The sequence below is a fragment of the Dendropsophus ebraccatus genome, chromosome 7 (assembly GCF_027789765.1).
Source record: "Dendropsophus ebraccatus isolate aDenEbr1 chromosome 7, aDenEbr1.pat, whole genome shotgun sequence".
In the NCBI taxonomy this organism is placed as follows: Eukaryota; Metazoa; Chordata; class Amphibia; order Anura; family Hylidae; genus Dendropsophus; species Dendropsophus ebraccatus.
The window spans coordinates 72171854-72193867 of record NC_091460.1 but is presented as its reverse complement, the minus strand read 5'-3'; the positions used below and the strand labels follow the sequence as shown (position 1 = coordinate 72193867).

Genomic DNA, 22014 nt, shown 5'->3' with positions numbered 1-22014 from the left:
GGGCCTGCATTGTTGACGATAAAACAGAAGGGCCAGACAGAATTTTCTAGATCCTAGTACTTGATGACTCGCAATACGATGTAGCTTGAGAGCATATCTGAAGTTTTATACAAGCTCATTTAGTGCATATGATTATAAGAGAATGTGATGGTCTCTCTATATTCTGTGGTATCATGGTGTAGTAAAAGTAAATTTCTTGTTGAATAAGTTCCATGACCCATAAAGAAATCTTGCTGCACAGAAAACTGTACAGCAATGGTAGTTATCCACTAAATAATAAAAGAAAAGTAAATTCCCCAGAGAAGAAGAAAATAATGGGAAGAAAAAAAGAATAATGTCTATAAAGCAAATAACAAAAGACACACATTGGACTCCAGAGACGACGATGCATACAAAAAAAATAAGAAGGTTACATGGGAAGAAGATAAATGTATTATATTATAACCATAATGTACTCCCCAATTGACTATAATAAAAGATGTAAAAGCATTGACTACTGCCAGTGGCATGTATATTGTATAGATCCACGAACAATGAGCTGGGGTGGTGGTTATTTTCTGTTTAGAAGCATTTTGTCATAGATTGCATTTTTTATTGCTTCTTAGAGATGTATTCTCTTTCTGCAGTTGGAGATGAATTTAGAAAGGCTTTCAGATACCATTATAATTCAATATGACTTCTATTCTAGCTGTCTTTATGCCAGGTCATTGCCTTTATCTAAGACTTTCATGAACTGAGGTATAATATTCAACAATGAGGAAGTCCTTTTTTAACAGAAATATAATAGATCCACTAAATGGTCATCAGATGTATTTATGAGCCGTGCCGTGCGCTGATTAAACCGGCCCTGGACAAATATGCCAATCACTGAAATGCATTGTGAAAAAGGGGACGCAGAAAACAGCTTTAGCAAGTGATTTGTCGTTAAAGTGTCCCCTGTGATGTTATTTCAGAAAGACCAGTGAGAGGAAGGGAAGACAAATCCCTCATTGAGCGGGGAGGAGAGTAGGGGTGTGGGGGGGGGGGGGGGGGGTGCTGGGGGCAGCGGGAGGGGCTGAATGCAATGGATCAGTTTGTATACATATATTTCTTATAACAAGGACACTAATTATCAACTAGTTTCACAAATATCAATACAAACACAACATGAGCAAGACCAACTAGATATACATGAAACACTTCATTTAACCCCTTGGGTTCCAGTGTTTCCAATCTTGTCACCCAATATACTTCCAATATACATCTTCATTTACACCTACAAAGCCTTCCTCAAAAACTTGCCATCTTTAAGTATTGAAATATGTGTGTATCATGTGCATAAGACTTTTTGGTCATTTTTTTTATTTATTACAGACATAAGGACATATTTTTGCCTCATAATGACGCCCGCCGACAGTCTCCAGGTACAACAGATTTATCAAACAGCCTGCGCCATCTAGCACATTTGACGCCTGTCTACTCCAAGTTTACACATAGAAAGTTTTAGTAGTTAGGCCAGTGTGCTTGATCTGGTGCATTCCACCTATGTAATTTTGATCCACCTATGAGCACAAGATAAGTTATTGATTTCTAGTATTTGCATTTGATATATACTACTGGTGTTAATGAAAGCAGGTGAGGCTTCAGCATTGTATTATTGCCCAGGTAGCCAAACCACCTATTCTTCTTGCCTGCATCACCTATAGTACCATGACTTTTTAACTCTTTGGGACAACACGGAATGATTTTTCCATTTCAGTATATCTCTTGGAAAAATTTACAACTTGGATAATACAACTAGTTAATAGTTTTAGAAAAATGGTTTGTGTTCCTTTAATACTTTGTGCTCATAGTCTTGGTATTAAAGACTTTGCTAAAACATACAAATTAATGGGAATTTAAAATGAGGAATCATCATTTATGTCATATAGTATGTAAACTGAGATAATTGGGTGCTGACTGCTGTAAATTAGAGACATCATTTAGGCAGAGTTTAATTATGAAGTGTTATCTGCTATCTGGACAGAATTTGAGCTGTTAAGTTGAAGCTGGAAACTAGAATGACTACTACATAAGAGAGTACAGCAGGTATACTACCAATTAACCTACAGAATATGGAAATCATTTATTTACAGTGACTTAGCATTTTGAATCCATAAGCAAACTGACTTGCAGGAAAATATTCAAGTTAGAGAAGTTTGTTGTTCTATTACAGAGGTGTTCAACTCCCTATTTGTAATAAAACTTAGCTCAAAATACTGGCTACATAAACCCTACCAAAATTCTAGCCAATGTGCTACCAAAACAGTCAACAGTCAGCCAATCACGGACTGAGATGGGACACCACTGCGGCCAAATCTCCCTGAAGTAGGAAACAGAGTAACAAGTGGGGCAAGAACAAGAGAACATTACACTAGGACCGACTGGGAGTTAATACCTGATTTGTCAATGTGCACTCTATGGGATAAAAATTCTAAATTAATCACAAAATTATAAAATTAATCACAAAACTCCATACTGAAACTCAGTATTGTGTGATTGTATAGGACCGACTGGGAACCTAGGTAGGTAAGTATGGTTTTTGTAAGTATGAGGCCACAGCATCACCAACTTTAATTGGGGCAGCAGCGTAACTAGCAAAAAACTGATAGAAAATGTCTAAATGCCTAACTTCTCTATCCTTCTGTTCTGTTCCCATAGAGCAGGAGAGGCTAAGGTAGAAGGAAGTTATCTTACCTTCATTCTCATTACTGTTTTTGCTAAATCTTCTGTTTTATTAATATCTAAATTAAGAGATTTGGTGCCCTGGGGGAGGGACTGCAACTCTGAGTGCACCAATCCACCCTGCTGCCTGCTCCCTCCACATGAATGTTACTTCAGTGCTCTGCAGGCCGCTCATTAGTTCAAAGTGAAGAATGAATGTTAATAAGGAGCTGTAGTCCCACTCACAGTGTACCGAGCCGCCTAATTTATATATTAATAAAATGGATGATTAAAAAAAAATGCCACTGATGCTCAGTGTGCCCTATGAGGACATAACAGCAAGTTAGCGTTCTAAACATTTACAAATAATGATTTAAGTATTCAAATACCTATATCGTGAACTCAACAGTCCCATGAACAATCAATATGCCAGAATATTCTATAAACTGATTATATACTATAATGATAGCTCAGGCTTGTTGTAACCCACCTGTTTTTGAACTGTGTAGAGAAATTACCAGAGGGAGTTGAATACACTTTCAATGACCCTCTGGTCCTGGATGGTGCAGTGCTATGGCAAAAGCTCTATATGTAGAGCATTTGATATTCAGTTTTTGAAAAATGTGACCTCAAAGGTTAATTGAGCCTATGAGCTCAACCACTTTTGTTGTTTCAAAGAGAAAAGTATGGATCTAGAATCCTCGGACATTGCGGAATAAATATTTATACATATAAAACATTTTGATTAGCTGCATTGAGAACAATGTATGCTCATTACCTGCTATTAAAACTCTTAAATCTCTTGTTAGAAAAATGAGCTGTATATAATTGATGTTAAGCCGCTCATTGAAGGAAATCATAGCCTCTGTTCCTGCTAAGTGCAGGCATCATTGAATTATTATACAAGCTTATTTGTACTATTGATAATACACGTTGTCAGTCAACGTGTCAAAGTCTGTCGGATTTACTGAATATGTTTATTAAAGCAGGGTTGCTTTTTCCCCTTGTGTAACGTAGGAGAATTAAACTAAGAACTACAGTTTGTGCACACAGCCAATAAATTTCTATATGCCTATTAATTAGAGTACATCATTCTCTGTAGAAATTGAAGGAATCCTCCTTTGTGAAAAGGTATTTATATGAAAACTCAGGTCCTGTAGCATACAGTTGCTCATTGTAATTTTGTTACTTCTCACTATTGTCTGCAAACTCTCGATTATTGAGTGGTCACTATCCTTTTAACAAACTTTTCGCAATACTCTGTTTTGTGTAGGTATATAAAAAGTAGTCTTATTTATAGCTATTCGATAACATGTCTATGGCATTTTCACCAGTTTTATAGGCTTTATAAATTACCAGTTGTACATGAGTTTCTGGATGTAGGCAAGCTGTTATGGTCCATCCCATAGACTGTACACTCACAATAGAGAGGACCATGCTCACCTTTATGTCTAGAAAACACCCTCAACAGCAGCAGCAGCAGAAGGGAGAACATTATAGAGCTGTGTAAGCAGTGAATCATTCACGGGGTTGAGATATAACATCTACTTGAGCTTATGGTCCTGAGTCTTTTTATGCCTCTGTCTCACCTGTCTCACTCTGCAAGCTACTGTAACTCCTTCTCTCCACCCACTCTCCATTAAACTCTGTGAGCATCTTGTAACTGAACCCTCTGTCTCACAAGATTGATTTTGAGTGTACCACAGTAAATACATTGAGGAAGGGAGGGCAACAAGGAACCCAGGGCAAGTGGGAAAAGTGTCATTTTGTTTTCGTATAAGAAATTACAAAGTTTCTTACATTCACTTTTACTATTGATTTATAAAAAGTTTGTTAAATGAGTGACGACCATTTAAGCTTCACAAAAGATCCTGAATTGTAGTAACTATTTTTAAGGTAGTTGTAAGATTTCTCCGACTTCACTGTTTATTAAATTATGTCCTTATAACTGTATAAACTGCGCCTTCATACAGAAAAAAATGACAGATTTATTCTACAAATCAATATGAACAGGAGCCTGAAATAGTTTCTACAATTCATGCTTCACAAAACAGCCTAATGCAAAGAATTAAAAATAAAATGTGAAGTTGGAAACCCAATTCATCTTTGTTTAGTTGCCAATTTTTGTAAAACTCAATCTGGTGACTTTTCAGCTTCTTTTCAGAAAATAGCTACGTATTAGGTTATGAAGGCTTTGAGGATCTGATAGCTTGGGAAAAGCACAGAGAGATTTCCCAAAATAGTGGGAATAACTTTATACAAGTCTGCAGTTCAAAGATGTCAGTGTTCCTTTGTGCGTGGACTTCTTTTGATAAATTATGAGCCAGTAAGGATTAAAACCTGAATAGTGTGATAAACCATGTGCCAAATGTTTCTTTTTTTGTTTTGTTTTTATTATTTTTGCCTTTTTCTGAACAGCTACAAGATGTGGGCACCTTGGCTTCTAACCCGCCAGAAAATGCATCTGTAGCCTCAGGAATTGAACTATTTTCTCCCTCCCTGCTTGTACACATAAGTTACTCTTGCGGCGTTTAAATCATTCATGATTGTCACCAGCATTTTTATCATCATTCTGTTTGACTTAAATTTAAGCAGTCAATTAGTTTTACATTTTTATTGATTAATCATTTGTGTTTTACATTGTACTCATTTAAGCATCTAATAAATTGGCTGACTCAAAAGGTAGGATTAAAGGATTAGGGCCAGAGCTGAAGTTGTAGCTATAATAGTTGAAAACTGTTTTTATTTGGTAACTTGTGTAATGACGTGTTAAAAATGTCAGACAGCATTGTTGTCACATCACATATTCACTTTTTTCAACTATAAAACTTTGTTCCCACTATGTAAGAATGATGGCCGTCTGTAAAGAGCCATTTATCAGTAATGACAGTCACAAATAATGTTCATGATCATTATTTTCAGCCATCATTAAGAAAAAACAGCCACAAAATCCCACCGTGGAAACATAGTTTAGAGTGGCTTCAAGCATAGCACTCTTTGAAAAAAATGCTGCCCCTTTTTGTGGCATTTTTTTCTGGCTCTAAAACATCTTGGATGCCTTTCAAGCAACTATGTACCCACCCACACCACCCAAACCGCTTGTACCATCAGATAGCTGCTTTTAATCCAAGACCTGTCCTGGGGTCTGTTCGGCAGGTGATGCAGTTATTGTCCTAAAAAGCAACTTTTAAAATTGCAGCCCTGTTTCAAATTGGCATGGCCTAATATGTCTGTACCCTAAGCTTGCACCGCCTCTCCTCCCTGCCCTCTTCATAATTAGCAATGCCCCCGGGTAGGATTTCTCCTAATCATCACTTGACTGAACACTGCACATGTGATGATTAGGAGAAATCCTACCAGGGGCATTACTAATGGTGAAGAGGGTTGGGTAGAGGGGCGGTACAAGCCTAGGGCACAGACACTCAAGGCCACACCAATCTGACACAGGGCTGCAAGTTTTCATTTTTGTTTTAGGACAATAACCGCATCGCCTGCCAAACGGACTCTTAGAAGAGATCTTGGATTAAAAGAAGCTATCCAATGGTACAAGCCGTTTTGGTCGCTTTAACAACCATTGAGAGCTCAGATTTTATATCTGCTTTGGTAATATGAAACATTACCTCTAATTGATTGCTATGGGGACTAAGGTAATTAGGGTGGTCAAAAAAAAGTAGCAAGCTCTCCTCAAAAGACAGTTTGTGCTCTAGGTTAGCTTGCTGAAGGTAGTATTCCTGCATATCAATGTTTAACCCTTACATGAGCTTTTAACCATGAAAGGAGAATCTTCTCCAAAAGGAAGAGTCACCCATCTTTAGACAGTGATTTCAGGGTTCTTGCCCTTTGCCTTTACAGATGTTGGCAAGTTAGCTGAGAGGTCTTGTAGTGGTGCTTTACTGTTTAACAGGTTTTATAAATGAGACAAACTTAGACTAGAATTTGAAAACGGCACCAGATTTATGATAGTGGACCCATGTTCCCTGTTTGAATGGAGCAGCAGATTAGCATTTGCCCTGCTGATCCATTAAAATTATATGAGACTGGTGGAGATATCTATAAAGTTTATAACTAGAAAGCGAACATACAGTAAGTTCTTGTTTGTGAACCTGATGGTTCTACATTTGATTCTCTTACCCTTTAGTATATAGGGCCCTAGGGCTGCCTGGAAAGCATATACAACAATAGGTGTGAACCCAAACTTGTATTTGAGATGAGTTCACTCATTCCCTTTAATTATAGAGTTAAAACAAATAAAAATAAAAATAACGTAATTGTGTAGTAGCTGCAGACATTGATATAGCAATAGGATGCACATACAGGAGAGGCATATGGAGGTGCTTTGGAATTATGACCTACACTGCTAACAGGAGGAAGTGACCCACAGCAATATGAAAGTTCTCCTAATTAGAGATGCTCGAGACGATCCGAACCCGAACTTTCGGTATTTGATTAGCGGTGGCTGCTGAACTTGGATAAAGCCCTGAGGCTATGTAGAAATCATGGATATAGTCATTGGCTGTATCCATGTTTTCCAGACAACCTTAGAGCTTTATTCAAGTTCAGCAGCCCCAGCTAATCAAATACCGAACGTTCGGGTTCGGATCGACTCGAACTCGAACCCGGTTCGCTCATCTCTACTCCTAATATACAAGGACCATAGTAATATAGATACTGAATTCCTTGATCTGTCCTCATTGGAATGTCCTTGCCTAAATAACCTTGCCGCATTACGCACATTGTTAAAAGTTTCTTTAAGGGGACAAACACACTTGCCGGATCCGCAGCTGTGGATCCCGGCCCTATTCTTTCAATGTTAGACAAAATCGCAGCAGGGATGTACATCCCTGCTGCGAGTTTGTCCCCAGCCCGCCCCGTTAACCCCCCGGCCGCCGGAGCATATACTTTACTTGATCCCGGCTCCGGCTTGCTTCAGCGGTTCGCAGAGTCTTCAGCAAGCCGGAGCCGGGATCAGGTAAAATATATGCTCGCTCCAGTGCCCGCCCGCAGCCCCGGACGTCTGATCACCCCCCCCCCCTGCGCGCAGCCCCCTAAGACAACTGCAAACTAAACAGAATGTTCTAGAATACAGTTTATAGCTATTATTGCCAATTTGACAGCTATAGAACTGCTACTAAAGTACATAGATATAATGTCATTTCAGCATAGTCAGATTATTATTATTATTATTATTATTATTATTATTATTATTATTTTTATTATTTCGGACTAGTTTACTTTGGTTTTAACATTACTTTAATCTTCAGCCTGAAGCAAGTTTGATGTTCTTAGGTGAGAAAAAGCTGCACTTGAAAGATTTATTTGTTTTAGAATTCATATCTCTTTGTCAGCCATTGAAGACACTCATTGAATGTTACCCTTTGTTTCTATCATTTGTTTTCATAACCTCAGTAAGGTGATGAATTACAGGCGTCTGTCAGACTTTTTTAATAACTGGATTTTGCAAGTAAACAAATATATTGAGGGACTTATATTAGAAATAAACAATATTTCAACATGCAATAAAGAGTTCTAAATTCTTATGTTATCTCTTTCAAGATTTCTGCTCAATTTTACCTGTTTGCTGAAAATGGATAAAACCCCATGGAGTCTGGAGGAAAACTTCAACTGAATTAGAAGAACCAACCAACAGAAAACTTTTATCTGTTGTCTTCAATATAGAAGAGAAGAGCAAATAAAATAAAATAAAATAAAATATCTTAATCTTTGGAAATTTAGGCAATGTATTGTTAAAGGGAACCTGTCACATTGAAAATGCAGTCCAATCTGGATGAAGCATATGAGAGCGCAGGAAAAGCTGGGTAGATTGATAGATAGTTTTGTGGGAAAAGATTCCGGGTTACTTGTTTATTCGTATAAACCTTTTCTCATTCTGGGTTAAGTAGTTAAGTGGGTGGCCCTATTCAGATTGACAGCACCCTCTATATTTAAACGTATACACACTGAATAGAGTGTGAATATTGATACCTGGGGCTGGTATCATACACAGCTTTTTTTTTTTTGGGGGGGGGGGGGGGTAAACCTGCTACTGCAGTTTCAGAGCCAAAGCCAGGAGTGAATTTAAAATAAATGAAAAATACTTCCTAATGGATCCACTTTTGCTTAAAATAATGCACTGACAGTCTTTTAAAAAGTAGTCTCTCTCTCAGTCAATTCTTCCACGCGGAGAGAAGAGGCGCATGCTCACCCATTGACTGCCAGTATGACACGGAGGCTGACAGAGTTCCACCAGTTTTACTTCGTTTGAACTGGCCCTTAAAGAGCCTTAAAGCTAATGTATCACCCAGATGTGTTTTATTATTATTATTATTATTATTATTATTATTATTATTATTATCATTATTATTATTATTATTATTATTATTATTATTATTATTATTATTAAAAATGCTTTTATTTGTCTAGGGCCAACTGATTCTGCAGCACATTACATAGTTTTTGCCAATTATTGCTCCCTGTCCCCATTAGGGCTCACAATCTAAATTCCTTTATCTGTATGTTTTTGGGGGTTGGAGGAAACTAGAGTACCCGGAGGAAACCCACGTAAACACGGAGAGAACATACAAACTCTTTGCATATGCTGCGCTGGGTGAGATTTGAGACTGATTAGTGTCAAAAACTAGAACATGTAATTTTTTCTATTTCTGTTATGTTTCTATTTTCTGATTATAATTTTTTGAATTTTAGTATAATAGTATGGGGGCTGCCATCTTCCCTGAGCTGTTTTAACAGCATTTAGTGAACTGCTTTAGAACAAGCCTCATGGAGATAGACACGATGAATATCTCTAGACCCTATTCTTTGTATGGGACACTCTTGTAAAGCATGCAATGTATCTATGTGACATGTTCAAAGGTCATTCCACAGGAAGAGGGAAGCAGAGGTGCTGTTGTCTTTGCTAACTACTGGTCTCACCTTTCAATGTAATTCTGTAGAGATCACTTTCCAATAGCCACCTTCTAACTATCACACAACAGGAAGCCTCAGCTTAGTATTAGGCCTAGTGGTCAGAAAGAAAATGGCAATATTCCAGGATAATTAAAAAAAACACAATTCTTTGAAAATATGTTTACCATACAAACTTGATGTAAAGAATTGATTAATTTCTGAAGACACATTCCCTTTAGAGGGGTATTATCAAAATGTGATTTCAATTTTAATTAAATACTACCCCACTGATGACCCTGTTGCCCCTGGTTATGTCCTGCTGTAATTCATTGTTGGCAGTATGAGAATAATTGACAGAGAATGTCACTGTACTTGGGAGACCCTTTTAATCATTTTGGAGCTAGTCTACTGTTATAACTGATCTTACTGAAGTCCACACACTGCCACACAGAAGAGTTGTGTGGGATCACATGCAATGTTGTTTATTGTGTTAGAATGGAGGTCACATGACACACTGTTCAGGGCCATCGACTTCAGGATCTTCACAGAAAAAAAACATATCCTAGGCTTATAGGTGAGACAAGATGAAAGACCAATCTCTGGAATATAGGGACCATACAGTATGAATGCTTCTAACATATTAATAAGGCTGTGGGAGTTTGGGAATTTCAGTTCTTGGTGAGACACCCCCTTTAAATTATACAGTATACTGGCTTGCTGAATGTCATATTTGCCATCATGAAGTCATAATCGTTTATATGCATTTTTCATATACTGGAGAAATAGACAAATGCAGAAATGAGCTACGTCTTGTTATTGATTCTGTAGATGACAATTATCAAGTAAATTGTACCATAGGGTCAGGGCTGCAGGGCTCCTGGGATTCTGTTGATTGAACGCTGTGATGAAACAACGCTGACTGTGCATCCTACATAAACTAGGTGATATCATAGAAGGAAATGGTGTCCACCGACAGGCAGAGTGGAGTGAGCCAATGCACTGTATTTAGAAGCAGAAAGTCTACTTAGTGAATGTTTGATGGATTGAGATATCAGGCACTAATGGGCAAATGCAAACAATTGCAACAGATGAATGGTCTCACTTCCAAGAAACCTGTTGATAAGTACTGTTTGATTCTGTGTTAATCATAGACTTTAGGAAAAAAATGTTTGTGCCTCATTAATGTAATCCATTTACAATGGTAAATCGAAAAGCAGCCACTGAGGATATCAAGGCACTAAAGTAATTAACAGGCAGCTTAAAACTGCTACTGTTCAAAGTGCATTTTGCCTTCTATCTCCGACGGAAAATGGCTGTAAATGACAAATGGAGATTCCTGAATTGTGCCCATTTGTCTGAAGCTGATACAATGACCCACTGTAATTACAAGGAGGGAGCGGCCTGCCATACATCTTACTCTTCCAAGTTTAATTTTAGAAGATAAAAGCATGCCGTGATCGCTCTAGTCTGTGAATCAGACCACACATTGGCGGGCGCTGGTTTATTATGACAGATGAGAAGATTTAACAAGTTGGGTATTTGGCTTGCAGCCGTCCTGATCAGTCACAAGTTACATAAAATCAATAATGGCTGATACCTCATATGGCTGCTTTCCTGTATTTTTCCCATGACTAATTGTAGCATATTAGTGTCATGTACTACATGGAGGCCATGTCTTTTTAGACATAATGATTGGGCTCCTTAAAGTAGAAGTGATGTGCTGCAGAAGATGGAGACATTATCTTATGCTGTAGTATTTCATTATGAATTGTAGCAGTGTTTCTCAACTCCAGTCCTCAAGGACCCCCAGCAGGTGTTGTATTGGGGATTTCCATAGTATTTTCCAGGGGATCTGATGATAGTAAGTGCATCAGATATACTTGATACTTGGGGGTACTTGATGACTGGAGTTGAGAAACACTGAACTATGTTATATTACTTTGGGGAAAATGTATAATTAGAAATTTCTTCACCCTACTTTTAGCCTAATGCCAGTGCATCAAATTTGTTATATTGTTGCTCGATTGATAAATCCGGTGCTTTTATTTTCTACTTGTGGTTTTTTATGCCATTCATTGAGTAGATTGATATTCTGTAAAAAAAAAAATATTGGCACTTGTTGAAAAATCACAAGCAATAGATATGTCTTTAAATCTTACTCCAGCTAAACCATTCCTCCAACATCTGTCTGGAGACAAAACTGGTGAGCGAGGCACAAATGCATCACAAACATCAGAAACGGCTAATAAATATAAAAGTGAAGATGGTCATGGGAGAACAGGTCAACTCCAAAATATAAGCACACCAGATATGATATACAGTTCTGACAGTTAAAGATGCTATGTCTGAAATGCATAAGGCTAGGTTCACACTGCGTTTTCAGCATCCGTTTAACTGAACTGTTTTTTGCAAAAAACGGATTGCAAAAAACGCATGCATTTGTGTGCATCCGTTTTTGATCCGTTTTTCCATTGACTTCCATTATAAAAAAAAAAAAACGGATCAAAATGGATGCGTTTTTTTTAAGCATAATAAAGTACTGTTGACAGTACTTTTTTGACCGTTAAAAAAAACTGATCCGTTAAACGGATGCTAAAAACGCAGTGTGAACCCAGCCTTAGCGTTTCATTATTATATTTATGTGTGGCACTTTGAAGGGTTTTAAAAAAAAAATTAAAGCTTACAGTTTTTTAAAGGGTTGGCCACTTTATAGTAAAATTGTTCAGTATACATTATCAATAAGTGTACTTACAGCCCTTACTGACAGCAGCTCCCTGTGTACCACATAAAGCTAAAATCAGACTCTGTCCAGAAGATGGCTGACATGGACATGGAGGAGGCATATACAGACTCAGTGACACTGGGGTCTGGATATGGTCACATGCTCCAAAATGTCAGCCATCTTATGGACAGAATCACCACAGAGCAGGACAGCACAGCCTGAAGGAGAGAATTCTGATTGTACACTCTACACTGAACAATTTTACTATAAAGTGGACAACCCTTTAAGCATTTATTGGGAGCTGGAAAATGTATAGCCTTTGAACACAGGAGAAATTATCATTTCCCCCCAAAAAAATAGCTGCAACAGTTATTTTTTTTTTTACAATAAAGAAAAATTCTGTGAATACAACACACAATGTTTCAAACTTATAGTTTGTGTATTTGAACATGTTCTTTCCTTTTTCTTAGTGTACATAGTCATATGCCATTTTCTTTCAATAAATCCTCCTGGTCTCTGCTGGCAGGGGTAGCAGTGGCATATTATTAGTGTCATGATCTACTGACACCTGAGCCTTCAGGACGACACTTCAGAAACACGATTTCCACCCAATACATAAAATGAATTATGTTTTATTTACTTCCAGAGATATTGGCATCTTTCAGTTTACTTGCAGTGGCCAGTTTTCAGTTTTCTAAAAGTAATAAAAAGACATGGAAATTAGAAATCTCTGTTACCCAGAGCAGGAAGGGCAGCCATCTTGGTAGCCAGGGTTGGACTGGACATCTGGTAGTTTAGACAAATACGGGTAACGGGTAACGGGTATATAAATTGCACATGCGGTATGTAGAGGGTATGCTAGTGGCACATGTGTTATGTAGCGGGTATGCTAGTGGCACATGCATCATGTAGAGTGTATGTTAGTGGCACATGTGTTATGTAGTGGGTATGTTGGTGGCACATTTAATATGTAGTGGGTATGTTAGTGGCCATGCATTACATAAAGGGTATGTTAGCAGCACATGTGGTATATAGGGGGAATGTCAGTGGCACATGCAGTATATTTCCATTGTGTGAATAGAGCTCCATTCTGCTATTTGATGGTGTATTTGCTGTGTAATAGTATTGTAATTCATTACATTTCTAAATCATTATATATAGTAATGTATATCTCCCAGTGATATGCTACCACTTTTTTTTTAAAAATAAATTTTTAGATCCATGGTGGTTTTTCAAAATGCAAGCCATTATTAAAAAAAATACCTTAAAGGTTCACTTAAAACTTTTAATATAATGTTGGCCATATATAAGGCTGGATTCACACGCTGTAACTGTGCGGCTGTATTTTTTATGCGGCTGTAAATGTGCGGGTGAAACTACTGCCGTGGGAAAAAATAGACATGCGGCTCAAAACATACGGTCATTTACTTGGAAATCTGGTTCAACTAAAAATAACAAATAAAATGTTAAGAAAGTGATGCAAACACCTCTGGATGCATCTGGGAAAGCAGGGAACACAGTTTACATGAATTGCTATTACCGGGGTTTGCGATCCTCTGCACTAATGCCGATGTCTCTCATGGTTAATCTATTGAATTAATAAAACACATTTTCTGTCTAATAAAGTCCCTTTTATTGTTCAATAATTAAATGTAAACGATTCCATCATTTTGCAATTAAATATACTGTTAAAATAAATATATATATAAATAAATGTATATTTATATATATATTTATTTTTTGACAGTATATTGAATTGCACAATGATGGATTCGTTAGAATTAAATTATTGAACAAAGAAACTGTATTTATTTAATCGAAAATGTGTTTTCTTAATTAAATATTAATTAGTACAGGAAGCTCTATAAGCCGTTAATTCATATTCCCGGCAATAGAGCATTCTGTACTAATCATCACTTTACTTTACTCAAAACATCAAATGTTTCTTCTAATTATGTTGTGACAATAACATTATTAGAAGAAACATTTAGAATTATATGTGCGCTCAGCTGATTGGCTGATCGGCTCAGCGCACATATAATGAGCCGGTCCGCAGTACAGTGACTTCATTGTGCTGCGGACCAGCGAAGAGGACACATCGGGGTGAGTATAGAGCTCTCCCCACCCCCTCCCCAGCACTGCACCCCTCCCAGCAAGGAAGGGGGGTCAGTTAACCCCTTCCTTGCTGGGATGGGTGCAGTCTGACATCAGTCTGGCCCCCCGGGGGTTAAGGGGGATGCAATACATCCTCCCTTAACCCCTTGGGGGTCAGACTGTAAGCAGCGATCTGTAAAGATGCTGCATACTGTAAGGAGCACAACACCGCTCACAATGATGGGTGTTGTGCTCCTGTTTGTGTTTTTTTTGTGTGTTTCTCCCTTTTTGTTTTTCAGATATCGGTATCCTGGGGATTACGTCGGATTCCATGGACTACGTCGATGACCAGCGGTTGTTCTTTGAATTTTTTAAATAAAATGGTCAATGAGGGGTGTGGGGGTGTTTTTATTTGAATAAAAAATTTTTTAAACTTGTGTCTTGTCTTTATTTCTTTACTTTTTAGACTTAGTAGTGGAAGCCGTCTAATAGACGGAATCCATTACTAAGTTGGGGCCTAGTGTTAGCCGGTATAAAATGGCTAACACTAACCCCCTATTATTACCCCAGTACCCAATGCCACCAGGGGTACTGGGAAGAGCCGGGTGCCAGTGGTCCCGGAGCGTCAAAATTGGCGCTCCTGGACCGGGCGGCAGCAGGCTGGTAATATTTAGGCTGGGGAGGGCCTAAACCAATGGCTCTTCCCACCCTGGTGTTACCAGGCTGCTGTCGTTTGGTTTTTAACCCGGCTGGTTATAAAAATAGGGGGGACCCTATGCGTTTTTTTTTTTTTAAATAAATAAATAATTAAAAAAAAACGCATAGGGTCCCCCCTATTTTTATAACCAGCCGGGTTAAAAACCAAACGACAGCAGCCTGGTAACACCAGGGTGGGAAGAGCCATTGGTTTAGGCCCTCCCCAGCCTAAATCTTACCAGCCTGCTGCCGCCCGGTCCAGGAGCGCCAATTTTGACGCTCCGGGACCACTGGCACCCGGCTCTTCCCAGTACCCCTGGTGGCATTGGGTACTGGGGTAATAATAGGGGGTTAGTGTTAGCCATTTTATACCGGCTAACACTAGGCCCCAACTTAGTAATGGATTCCGTCTATTAGACGGCTTCCACTACTAAGTCTAAAAAGTAAAGAAATAAAGACAAGACACAAGTTTAAAAATTTTTTTATTCAAATAAAAACACCCCCACACCCCTCATTGACCATTTTATTTAAAAAATTCAAAGAACAACCGCTGGTCATCGACGTAGTCCATGGAATCCGACGTAATCCCCAGGATACCGATATCTGAAAAACAAAAAGGGAGAAACACACAAAAAAAACACAAACAGGAGCACAACACCCATCATTGTGAGCGGTGTTGTGCTCCTTACAGTATGCAGCATCTTTACAGATCGCTGCTTACAGTCTGACCCCCAAGGGGTTAAGGGAGGATGTATTGCATCCCCCTTAACCCCCGGGGGGCCAGACTGATGTCAGACTGCACCCATCCCAGCAAGGAAGGGGTTAACTGACCCCCCCTTCCTTGCTGGGAGGGGTGCAGTGCCAGGGAGGGGGTGGGGAGAGCTCTATACTCACCCCGATGTGTCCTCTTCGCTGGTCCGCAGCACAATGAAGTCACTGTGCTGCGGACCGGCTTATTATATGTGCGCTCAGCCGAACAGCCAATCAGCTGAGCGCACATATAATTCTAAATGTTTCTTCTAATAATATTATTGTCATAACATAATTAGAAGAAACATTTGATGTTTTCATTAAAGTAAAGTGATGATTAGTACAGAATGCTCTATTGCCGGCATATGAATTCACGGCTTATAGAGCTTCCTGTACTAATTAATATTTAATGAATAAAACACATTTTCTTGGAAATAAATTCAGTTTCGTTGGTCAATAATTTAATTCTAACGAATCCATCATTGTGCAATTCAATATACTGTCAAAAAATAAATATATAGATAAATATACATTTATTTATATATCTATTTTTTTTAACAGTATATTTAATTGCAAAATGATGGATTCGTTAGAAATAAATTATTGATCAACGAAAGTGTCTTGATTACAAATAAAATGTCTTTGATTAATTTAATATATTAACTATTAGAGGCATCGGCATTCGGCATCATTGCCGGCTATTTTTGAAGTACTCCGTACGGACCGCCTGTCAATCCACGGCCGCATGTCCAGCCGCAAACAATGGTCTTGTTCATTTTTTACGGGTCCGTTTACGATAGGGCCGTAGATTCAGAGATAGTGTGCACTGTGCAGCCGCATATCCTATACTTCCCAGCATACACACGAACCATCAAAAATACCGCCGCACAATTACAGCCGCACATACAGCCGCACTCTTACAACGTGTGAACCGAGCCCCCACATGAAAATCCCCCTACAATAACTCTGGCTCCCCTGCTGAACCCTGCCGCTGCCTCTTCTGGGGTGGACTAGTCTCAGCAGTGACAGCCCGCTCAGCTGGCCATGGCACTATTCAGTCTCAGTCAGTGATTGGCCGAGTGAGCTGTCAATGCTTAGAGGGACACAGGAGATGCTGCAGAAGGATATCCGGGGAGCGTGGTAAGGCAAGGATAAGATGTTTATTATGTTTTATATAAGAAACATACAATATACAAGGGGTTATCCAGCAAAAATCTTTTTCTTTTAAATCAACTGGTGTCAGAAAGTTATATAGATTTGTAATTTACTTCTATTAAAATTCTCAAGTCTTCCCATACTTATCAGCTGCTGTAAGTCCTGCAGAAAATGTTGTTTTCTTTTCAGTCTGACACAGTGCTCTCTGCTGCCATCTGTCTAAGACAGGAACTTTCCAGAGAACCAAAAATTCCCATAGGAAACCTCTCCTGCTCTGGACAGTTTCTGACTGGACAGAGCTGTCAGCAGAGAGCACTGTGTCGGACAGAGCTGTCAGCAGAGAGCACTGTGTCAGACAAATAAAAACAACATTTCCTACAGGACATACAGCAGCTGATAAGTATGGGAAGACTTGAGATTTTTAATTAGAAGTAAATTACAAATCTATATAACTTTCTGACACCAGTTGATTTGAAAGAAAACGATTTTAGCTGGATAACCCCTTAAACTTCAAGGGGGAAATTACTTGAAATGCAACACAATTGTGCCAAATTTTTAAATAAACTAAGCAACCCATAGATGATAAAAAAAAATTAAGTTCCAACTTTATCTACATTTACACTGTCTGAATATTAGGATTAACAAGATGTGCTGCAGCAATTCACATAATCAGCTTTGGTACACTAACAAACTCACCTCTGCTACATCCATGCTCCAAGGGTTACTGGTACACATTACAAGATGAAGTGAGAAGTCTCCTGAAGTTATTGTAATGGCTATGTGCTGAAGATCCTTACTTAATTGCTAATTCATATATAATAGGATTAGGGGGCACAGAAGGATAAAAGATTTTTTTTTTTTTTTTTGCAGGAGTGGAAAATGAAATTTTTAAACCATTGCAAAAACGAGTTGGCTAGATTCATTCGCCTGTCAGATGATGACATGACACTGGTTAAAATTGCAGAGAGAAGACAAAGTGATAAACGTCAGATGTAGTGGATAATAGGAACTCTGGCTACTGAATAGGAAGGAGAGCTGTCACTCACAATCCCTCCAGTGTATTACTTTCCATATTGATAGAGATGTTGATATTTTTTTTCTTAGACAATCAGCTTTTTTTTCTAAGCCCTCAGTGGACATGGCGAGAGCCAGGCGCTGAATGGAGGATGTGAGTGTGAATTAGTTAAGGAGAGTTGGAAAATCCAGTCTTGGGGCAAATGCGTGTAGTTAAACTGCATGGTACAGAGAGGATTAAACAGCCTGTGTTGCTTTGCTATGTTAAACAAATATAGGCGTGTGCATTTTCGATTATAAGCACCATATGACACAATGCAGGCAAAGATTGATTCCGTTGCCAGTCGGACGCACAGTGCTGTTTTCCCTCTAATACGTTAACATACAGATTTCTTTAACAAAACAGATAACGTCTGGCAGGATTATGTAGTTGATTAAAATAATACAAATGAAGAAGATGATATCTGTTGAACCAACTGTTTTCTCTATTTATTTCCACCATGTATAGCTTCTTTTTTTTTTTTTGCAGTATGCAGGCAGAATGGTTTAAAGGATTATAGTGCACACTGGAGCAATGCAGATTTAGCTTGCCATTTCTCCAGACAGTTGAGGGTATTATAAATTTCCATTTAAGTACATTTGTAAACAATAAAGACATCTTTGTTGGTTATATAATGTATCACATTTATAGGTAAGGGCCCTTTTACACGGAAAGATCATCTGACAGATTATCTGCCAAAGATTTGAAGCCAAAACCAGGAATGGATTTGAAAAGAGGAGAAATCTCAGGCTTTCCTTTATGACTTGATCTCTGTTTATAGTCCATCCAAGGCTTTGGCTTCAAATCTTTGGCAGATAATCTGTCAGATAATCTTTCTGTGTAAAGGGCCTTTAGTGGTTGATATGCATGTGCATGTAATAAACTGAAAGACAATGTAGCATATAATTGTGCAAATGTGGAAAAATGAACATTAGTGATGAGCAAGACTTTTTAAGGACTGTTATCTGCCACATGTTGAAAGACAAACGACTGTGATAGCAGCGATCTGCTGCCATCGCTCTGTGGAACAGGAGCGGCAGCGGCAGACCGCCACTATCCTTTATGGGCTGCCCGGATGATCAGTGATCACTCTGGCAGCCCCAAGCCCCACCCCACGCAGCTCCCCGCCCCCTCCGCACTCACCCATTTGCTGCCACTGTAATAATAATACCACCATGTAATAGCGGTGGTAGCACGAGGGAACGAGGAGCTTGTTTGCTCCTCACAGTCGACCCGAGGGAATTAACCAAACGTTCCGGTTCATCTAAACTTGAATGCTCGGCATTTGACTCCTTGTAGCTAGAGATGTTGGATGCAGGGTTAGTGCTAACAACAAAACATGGTTACATCCTGAGGCTATGTTCGCACTTTCACTTTCATTTTAGTCGTTGAGGCGAAAGTGCTGGTTACATCCTGATGCTATGTTCGCACGTTCACTTTCATTTTAGTCGTTGAGGCGAAAGTGCTTTGCTTACCTGTCCTGTATTAATAGCACCCATCATAGGAATGTTTGGATATCACTACAGAATCCTAATGCACTGAGTATATATTGTATTATGATGGGATTAATAATTGACAACTGACAAGTTTGTCCTGGTAACCTTGAAAAAAAATATATATATATATATCACAGGCACATAGATATGGATAATTCTTGAATGCTCATATATCTTATATATGCTTATATATCTCAATAGGTGTCTCCGGTATCCCATGAAAATTTCCTCTTGTACATTAATATGAGGAAGAATTAAACTATAGGGATATGTTCACATTAAGCAAAAAAAAAAAAAAAAAAAGGGTCCAATTTTTCTTTTTAAAATAACGGCCAATATAGTATCAGTAGATTTTGAGGGTAAGTCTACATTCTGCTGGGGATTTTTAACACAAAAACACTGTTAATTCACAACAAATTCTGCATAGGTTACAGTATATGCAGATTTGACTACTTGTTTTGCTTCCATTTTATGGCAGATTGCATTACTTTTAGTTCAGCAACTAACATGTACGGAGTCTGCAGTATGGGGATGGCATCTGTTTAAAGAGCGACTGTTATTAACAAAAACTTTTAATATGTCAGAGACATAAGAAACGTTTTGATTGTTTAGGGTCTGCGTGTTCAGATAGCGACCGATCAGGAGAATGAGCCGGAAGAAGTATGCATTCACTCTGTGTAATGTGACCTAGACAGAATCCTTATGCAAGTCTATGGGGCCTTCTAGGATTCAGACACAGAACAGGCAAAGGAGCATGCAGCAGCTACTAATTGGTCAGGGTCTGAATACAATCACCCTTATTAATAAACTAAGAATTTTTTATTATTATTATCGACAGGCACCCTTTAAATGTCATTGCCTACTACTGTAATCCACTGTGACTTCAAACCTGCACAGATCTGCAGCTTTTCGGTCTGTGAATTGACTCTCACAAGTGTGCGATGATTCTAATAAACCACTTCCATCTCCCTCTCATCTCCTTCTCCACTCCTATAAAGAGGAGGCCTGTCAGTTTGATTCCCTTTCATGTGTTGCATTGACCGTGCCTTGCTTGTTGGCTGTTTTTGTCTCCCTTGACACCTGAGAGACATTCTTAAATTCTTTAAGTGGTTGACATCAGAAAGAATGCAACCCTAAGCCTGAAAAGTGCCTACGACAAAAGAATCTACTTGACCGTAACACATGAATATTACTCAAAATGCCACGTTTGATACTTGAGAGTTTAGCATTCAAGATTTCAGGATTGTTAGAAAAAAAAAAAAGAACTAAAATTTTTCTTTCTTTTTTTCCCCTTCTTTTCCCGTTTCTTGTCTCCTTCCCCGTTACAGGACAGAACTTCACCTTGAGGCAGCTAGGCATCTGTGAACCAGCATCTCGTCGGGGACTGGCATTCTGTGCAGACATGGGGCTTCCACATAGAGGTTACTCTATCAGTGCAGGTTCAGATGCTGAGACTGAAAATGAAGGGGTCATGTCTCCAGAGCATGCAATGAGACTCTGGGGAAGGGGGGTGAAATCCGGCCGCAGTTCCTGTCTCTCCAGTCGTTCCAACTCAGCCTTGACACTGACTGACACAGAGCATGAGAACAAGTCTGACAGCGAAACTGGTAAGTGATTGATACATTAACATCTGTATAGATAGATAGACAAGAGACATATACAATATGTAGCAGAGCTAATTTTTTTTTTTTTTACATCATTCTTACATCTTTCCTACAAGCACTTAGGACCAAATGAAAAGTCTATACCAGGGGTCCCAACAACAAATACAGAAGGTGGAAGAGGGACCTTTAGACCTCCTATAGTTATGTCTCTGATATCTCTCTCACCTGCCATAAATAAAAATGGTAATAACAAATAAAAAATGGACTTGGCTCTGCTACAAATATGTATATGGATAAAAGAGTTGCTTTGTGAAATTTATAACTTACTATTTATTAACTTACTGGAAATCCCTATTTATTTATTTATTTTCATTTTTTTCTTTTTTTAACAGTTAAGGTTTTTGTTTTGTTTTGTTTTTCAATTTGAAAGATGAGGCCATGAATTTAGGTGCATCAGAAAGGATCCTTTACATCTTATTATCCAAAGTTTAATACTGTCGATGACCATACATATATTCATAACTGGTATATTCATAAAATATAGAATAACTCATTAAGTCTATCTGATTCAACTTATTCCCTTGCAAGGTAAATCCAGAGGGCTGAAAAAAAAACTTATATGAGGCAAAAAAAAATTTCTCTCTTTAAGAGAAAAAATTTGAATATGTTCCTGATCAACATCTCGTCTACAGTAATTTTATAAATTTTTAGGAAGGTATCAAGGCCCTTTCACATTTTATTAAACACTGAACATCATAACAAGAGATGAGGGCACATGCTCTGTCGAGCACGTTGTTCGGTCGAGCATCATCAGGGAGCTTGATGCTTATCCAAGTACCGTGATCTGCTTGGGTGCTC

General features: G+C 38.5%; 1 protein-coding gene across 5 annotated transcripts in view; it reads left to right on the top strand.

Moving 5' to 3' along the window:
• The window catches only part of TENM3 (teneurin transmembrane protein 3), a 1065662-nt gene that overhangs the window by 404481 nt on the left and 639167 nt on the right, over positions 1 to 22014 (top strand). For all 5 annotated transcript variants that reach the window (XM_069977777.1, XM_069977778.1, XM_069977779.1 and 2 more), the window contains one exon: positions 20881 to 21159. In XM_069977777.1, the coding sequence (XP_069833878.1) occupies positions 20881 to 21159 (279 nt within the window). The remainder of the gene's footprint in view (positions 1 to 20880; positions 21160 to 22014) is intronic.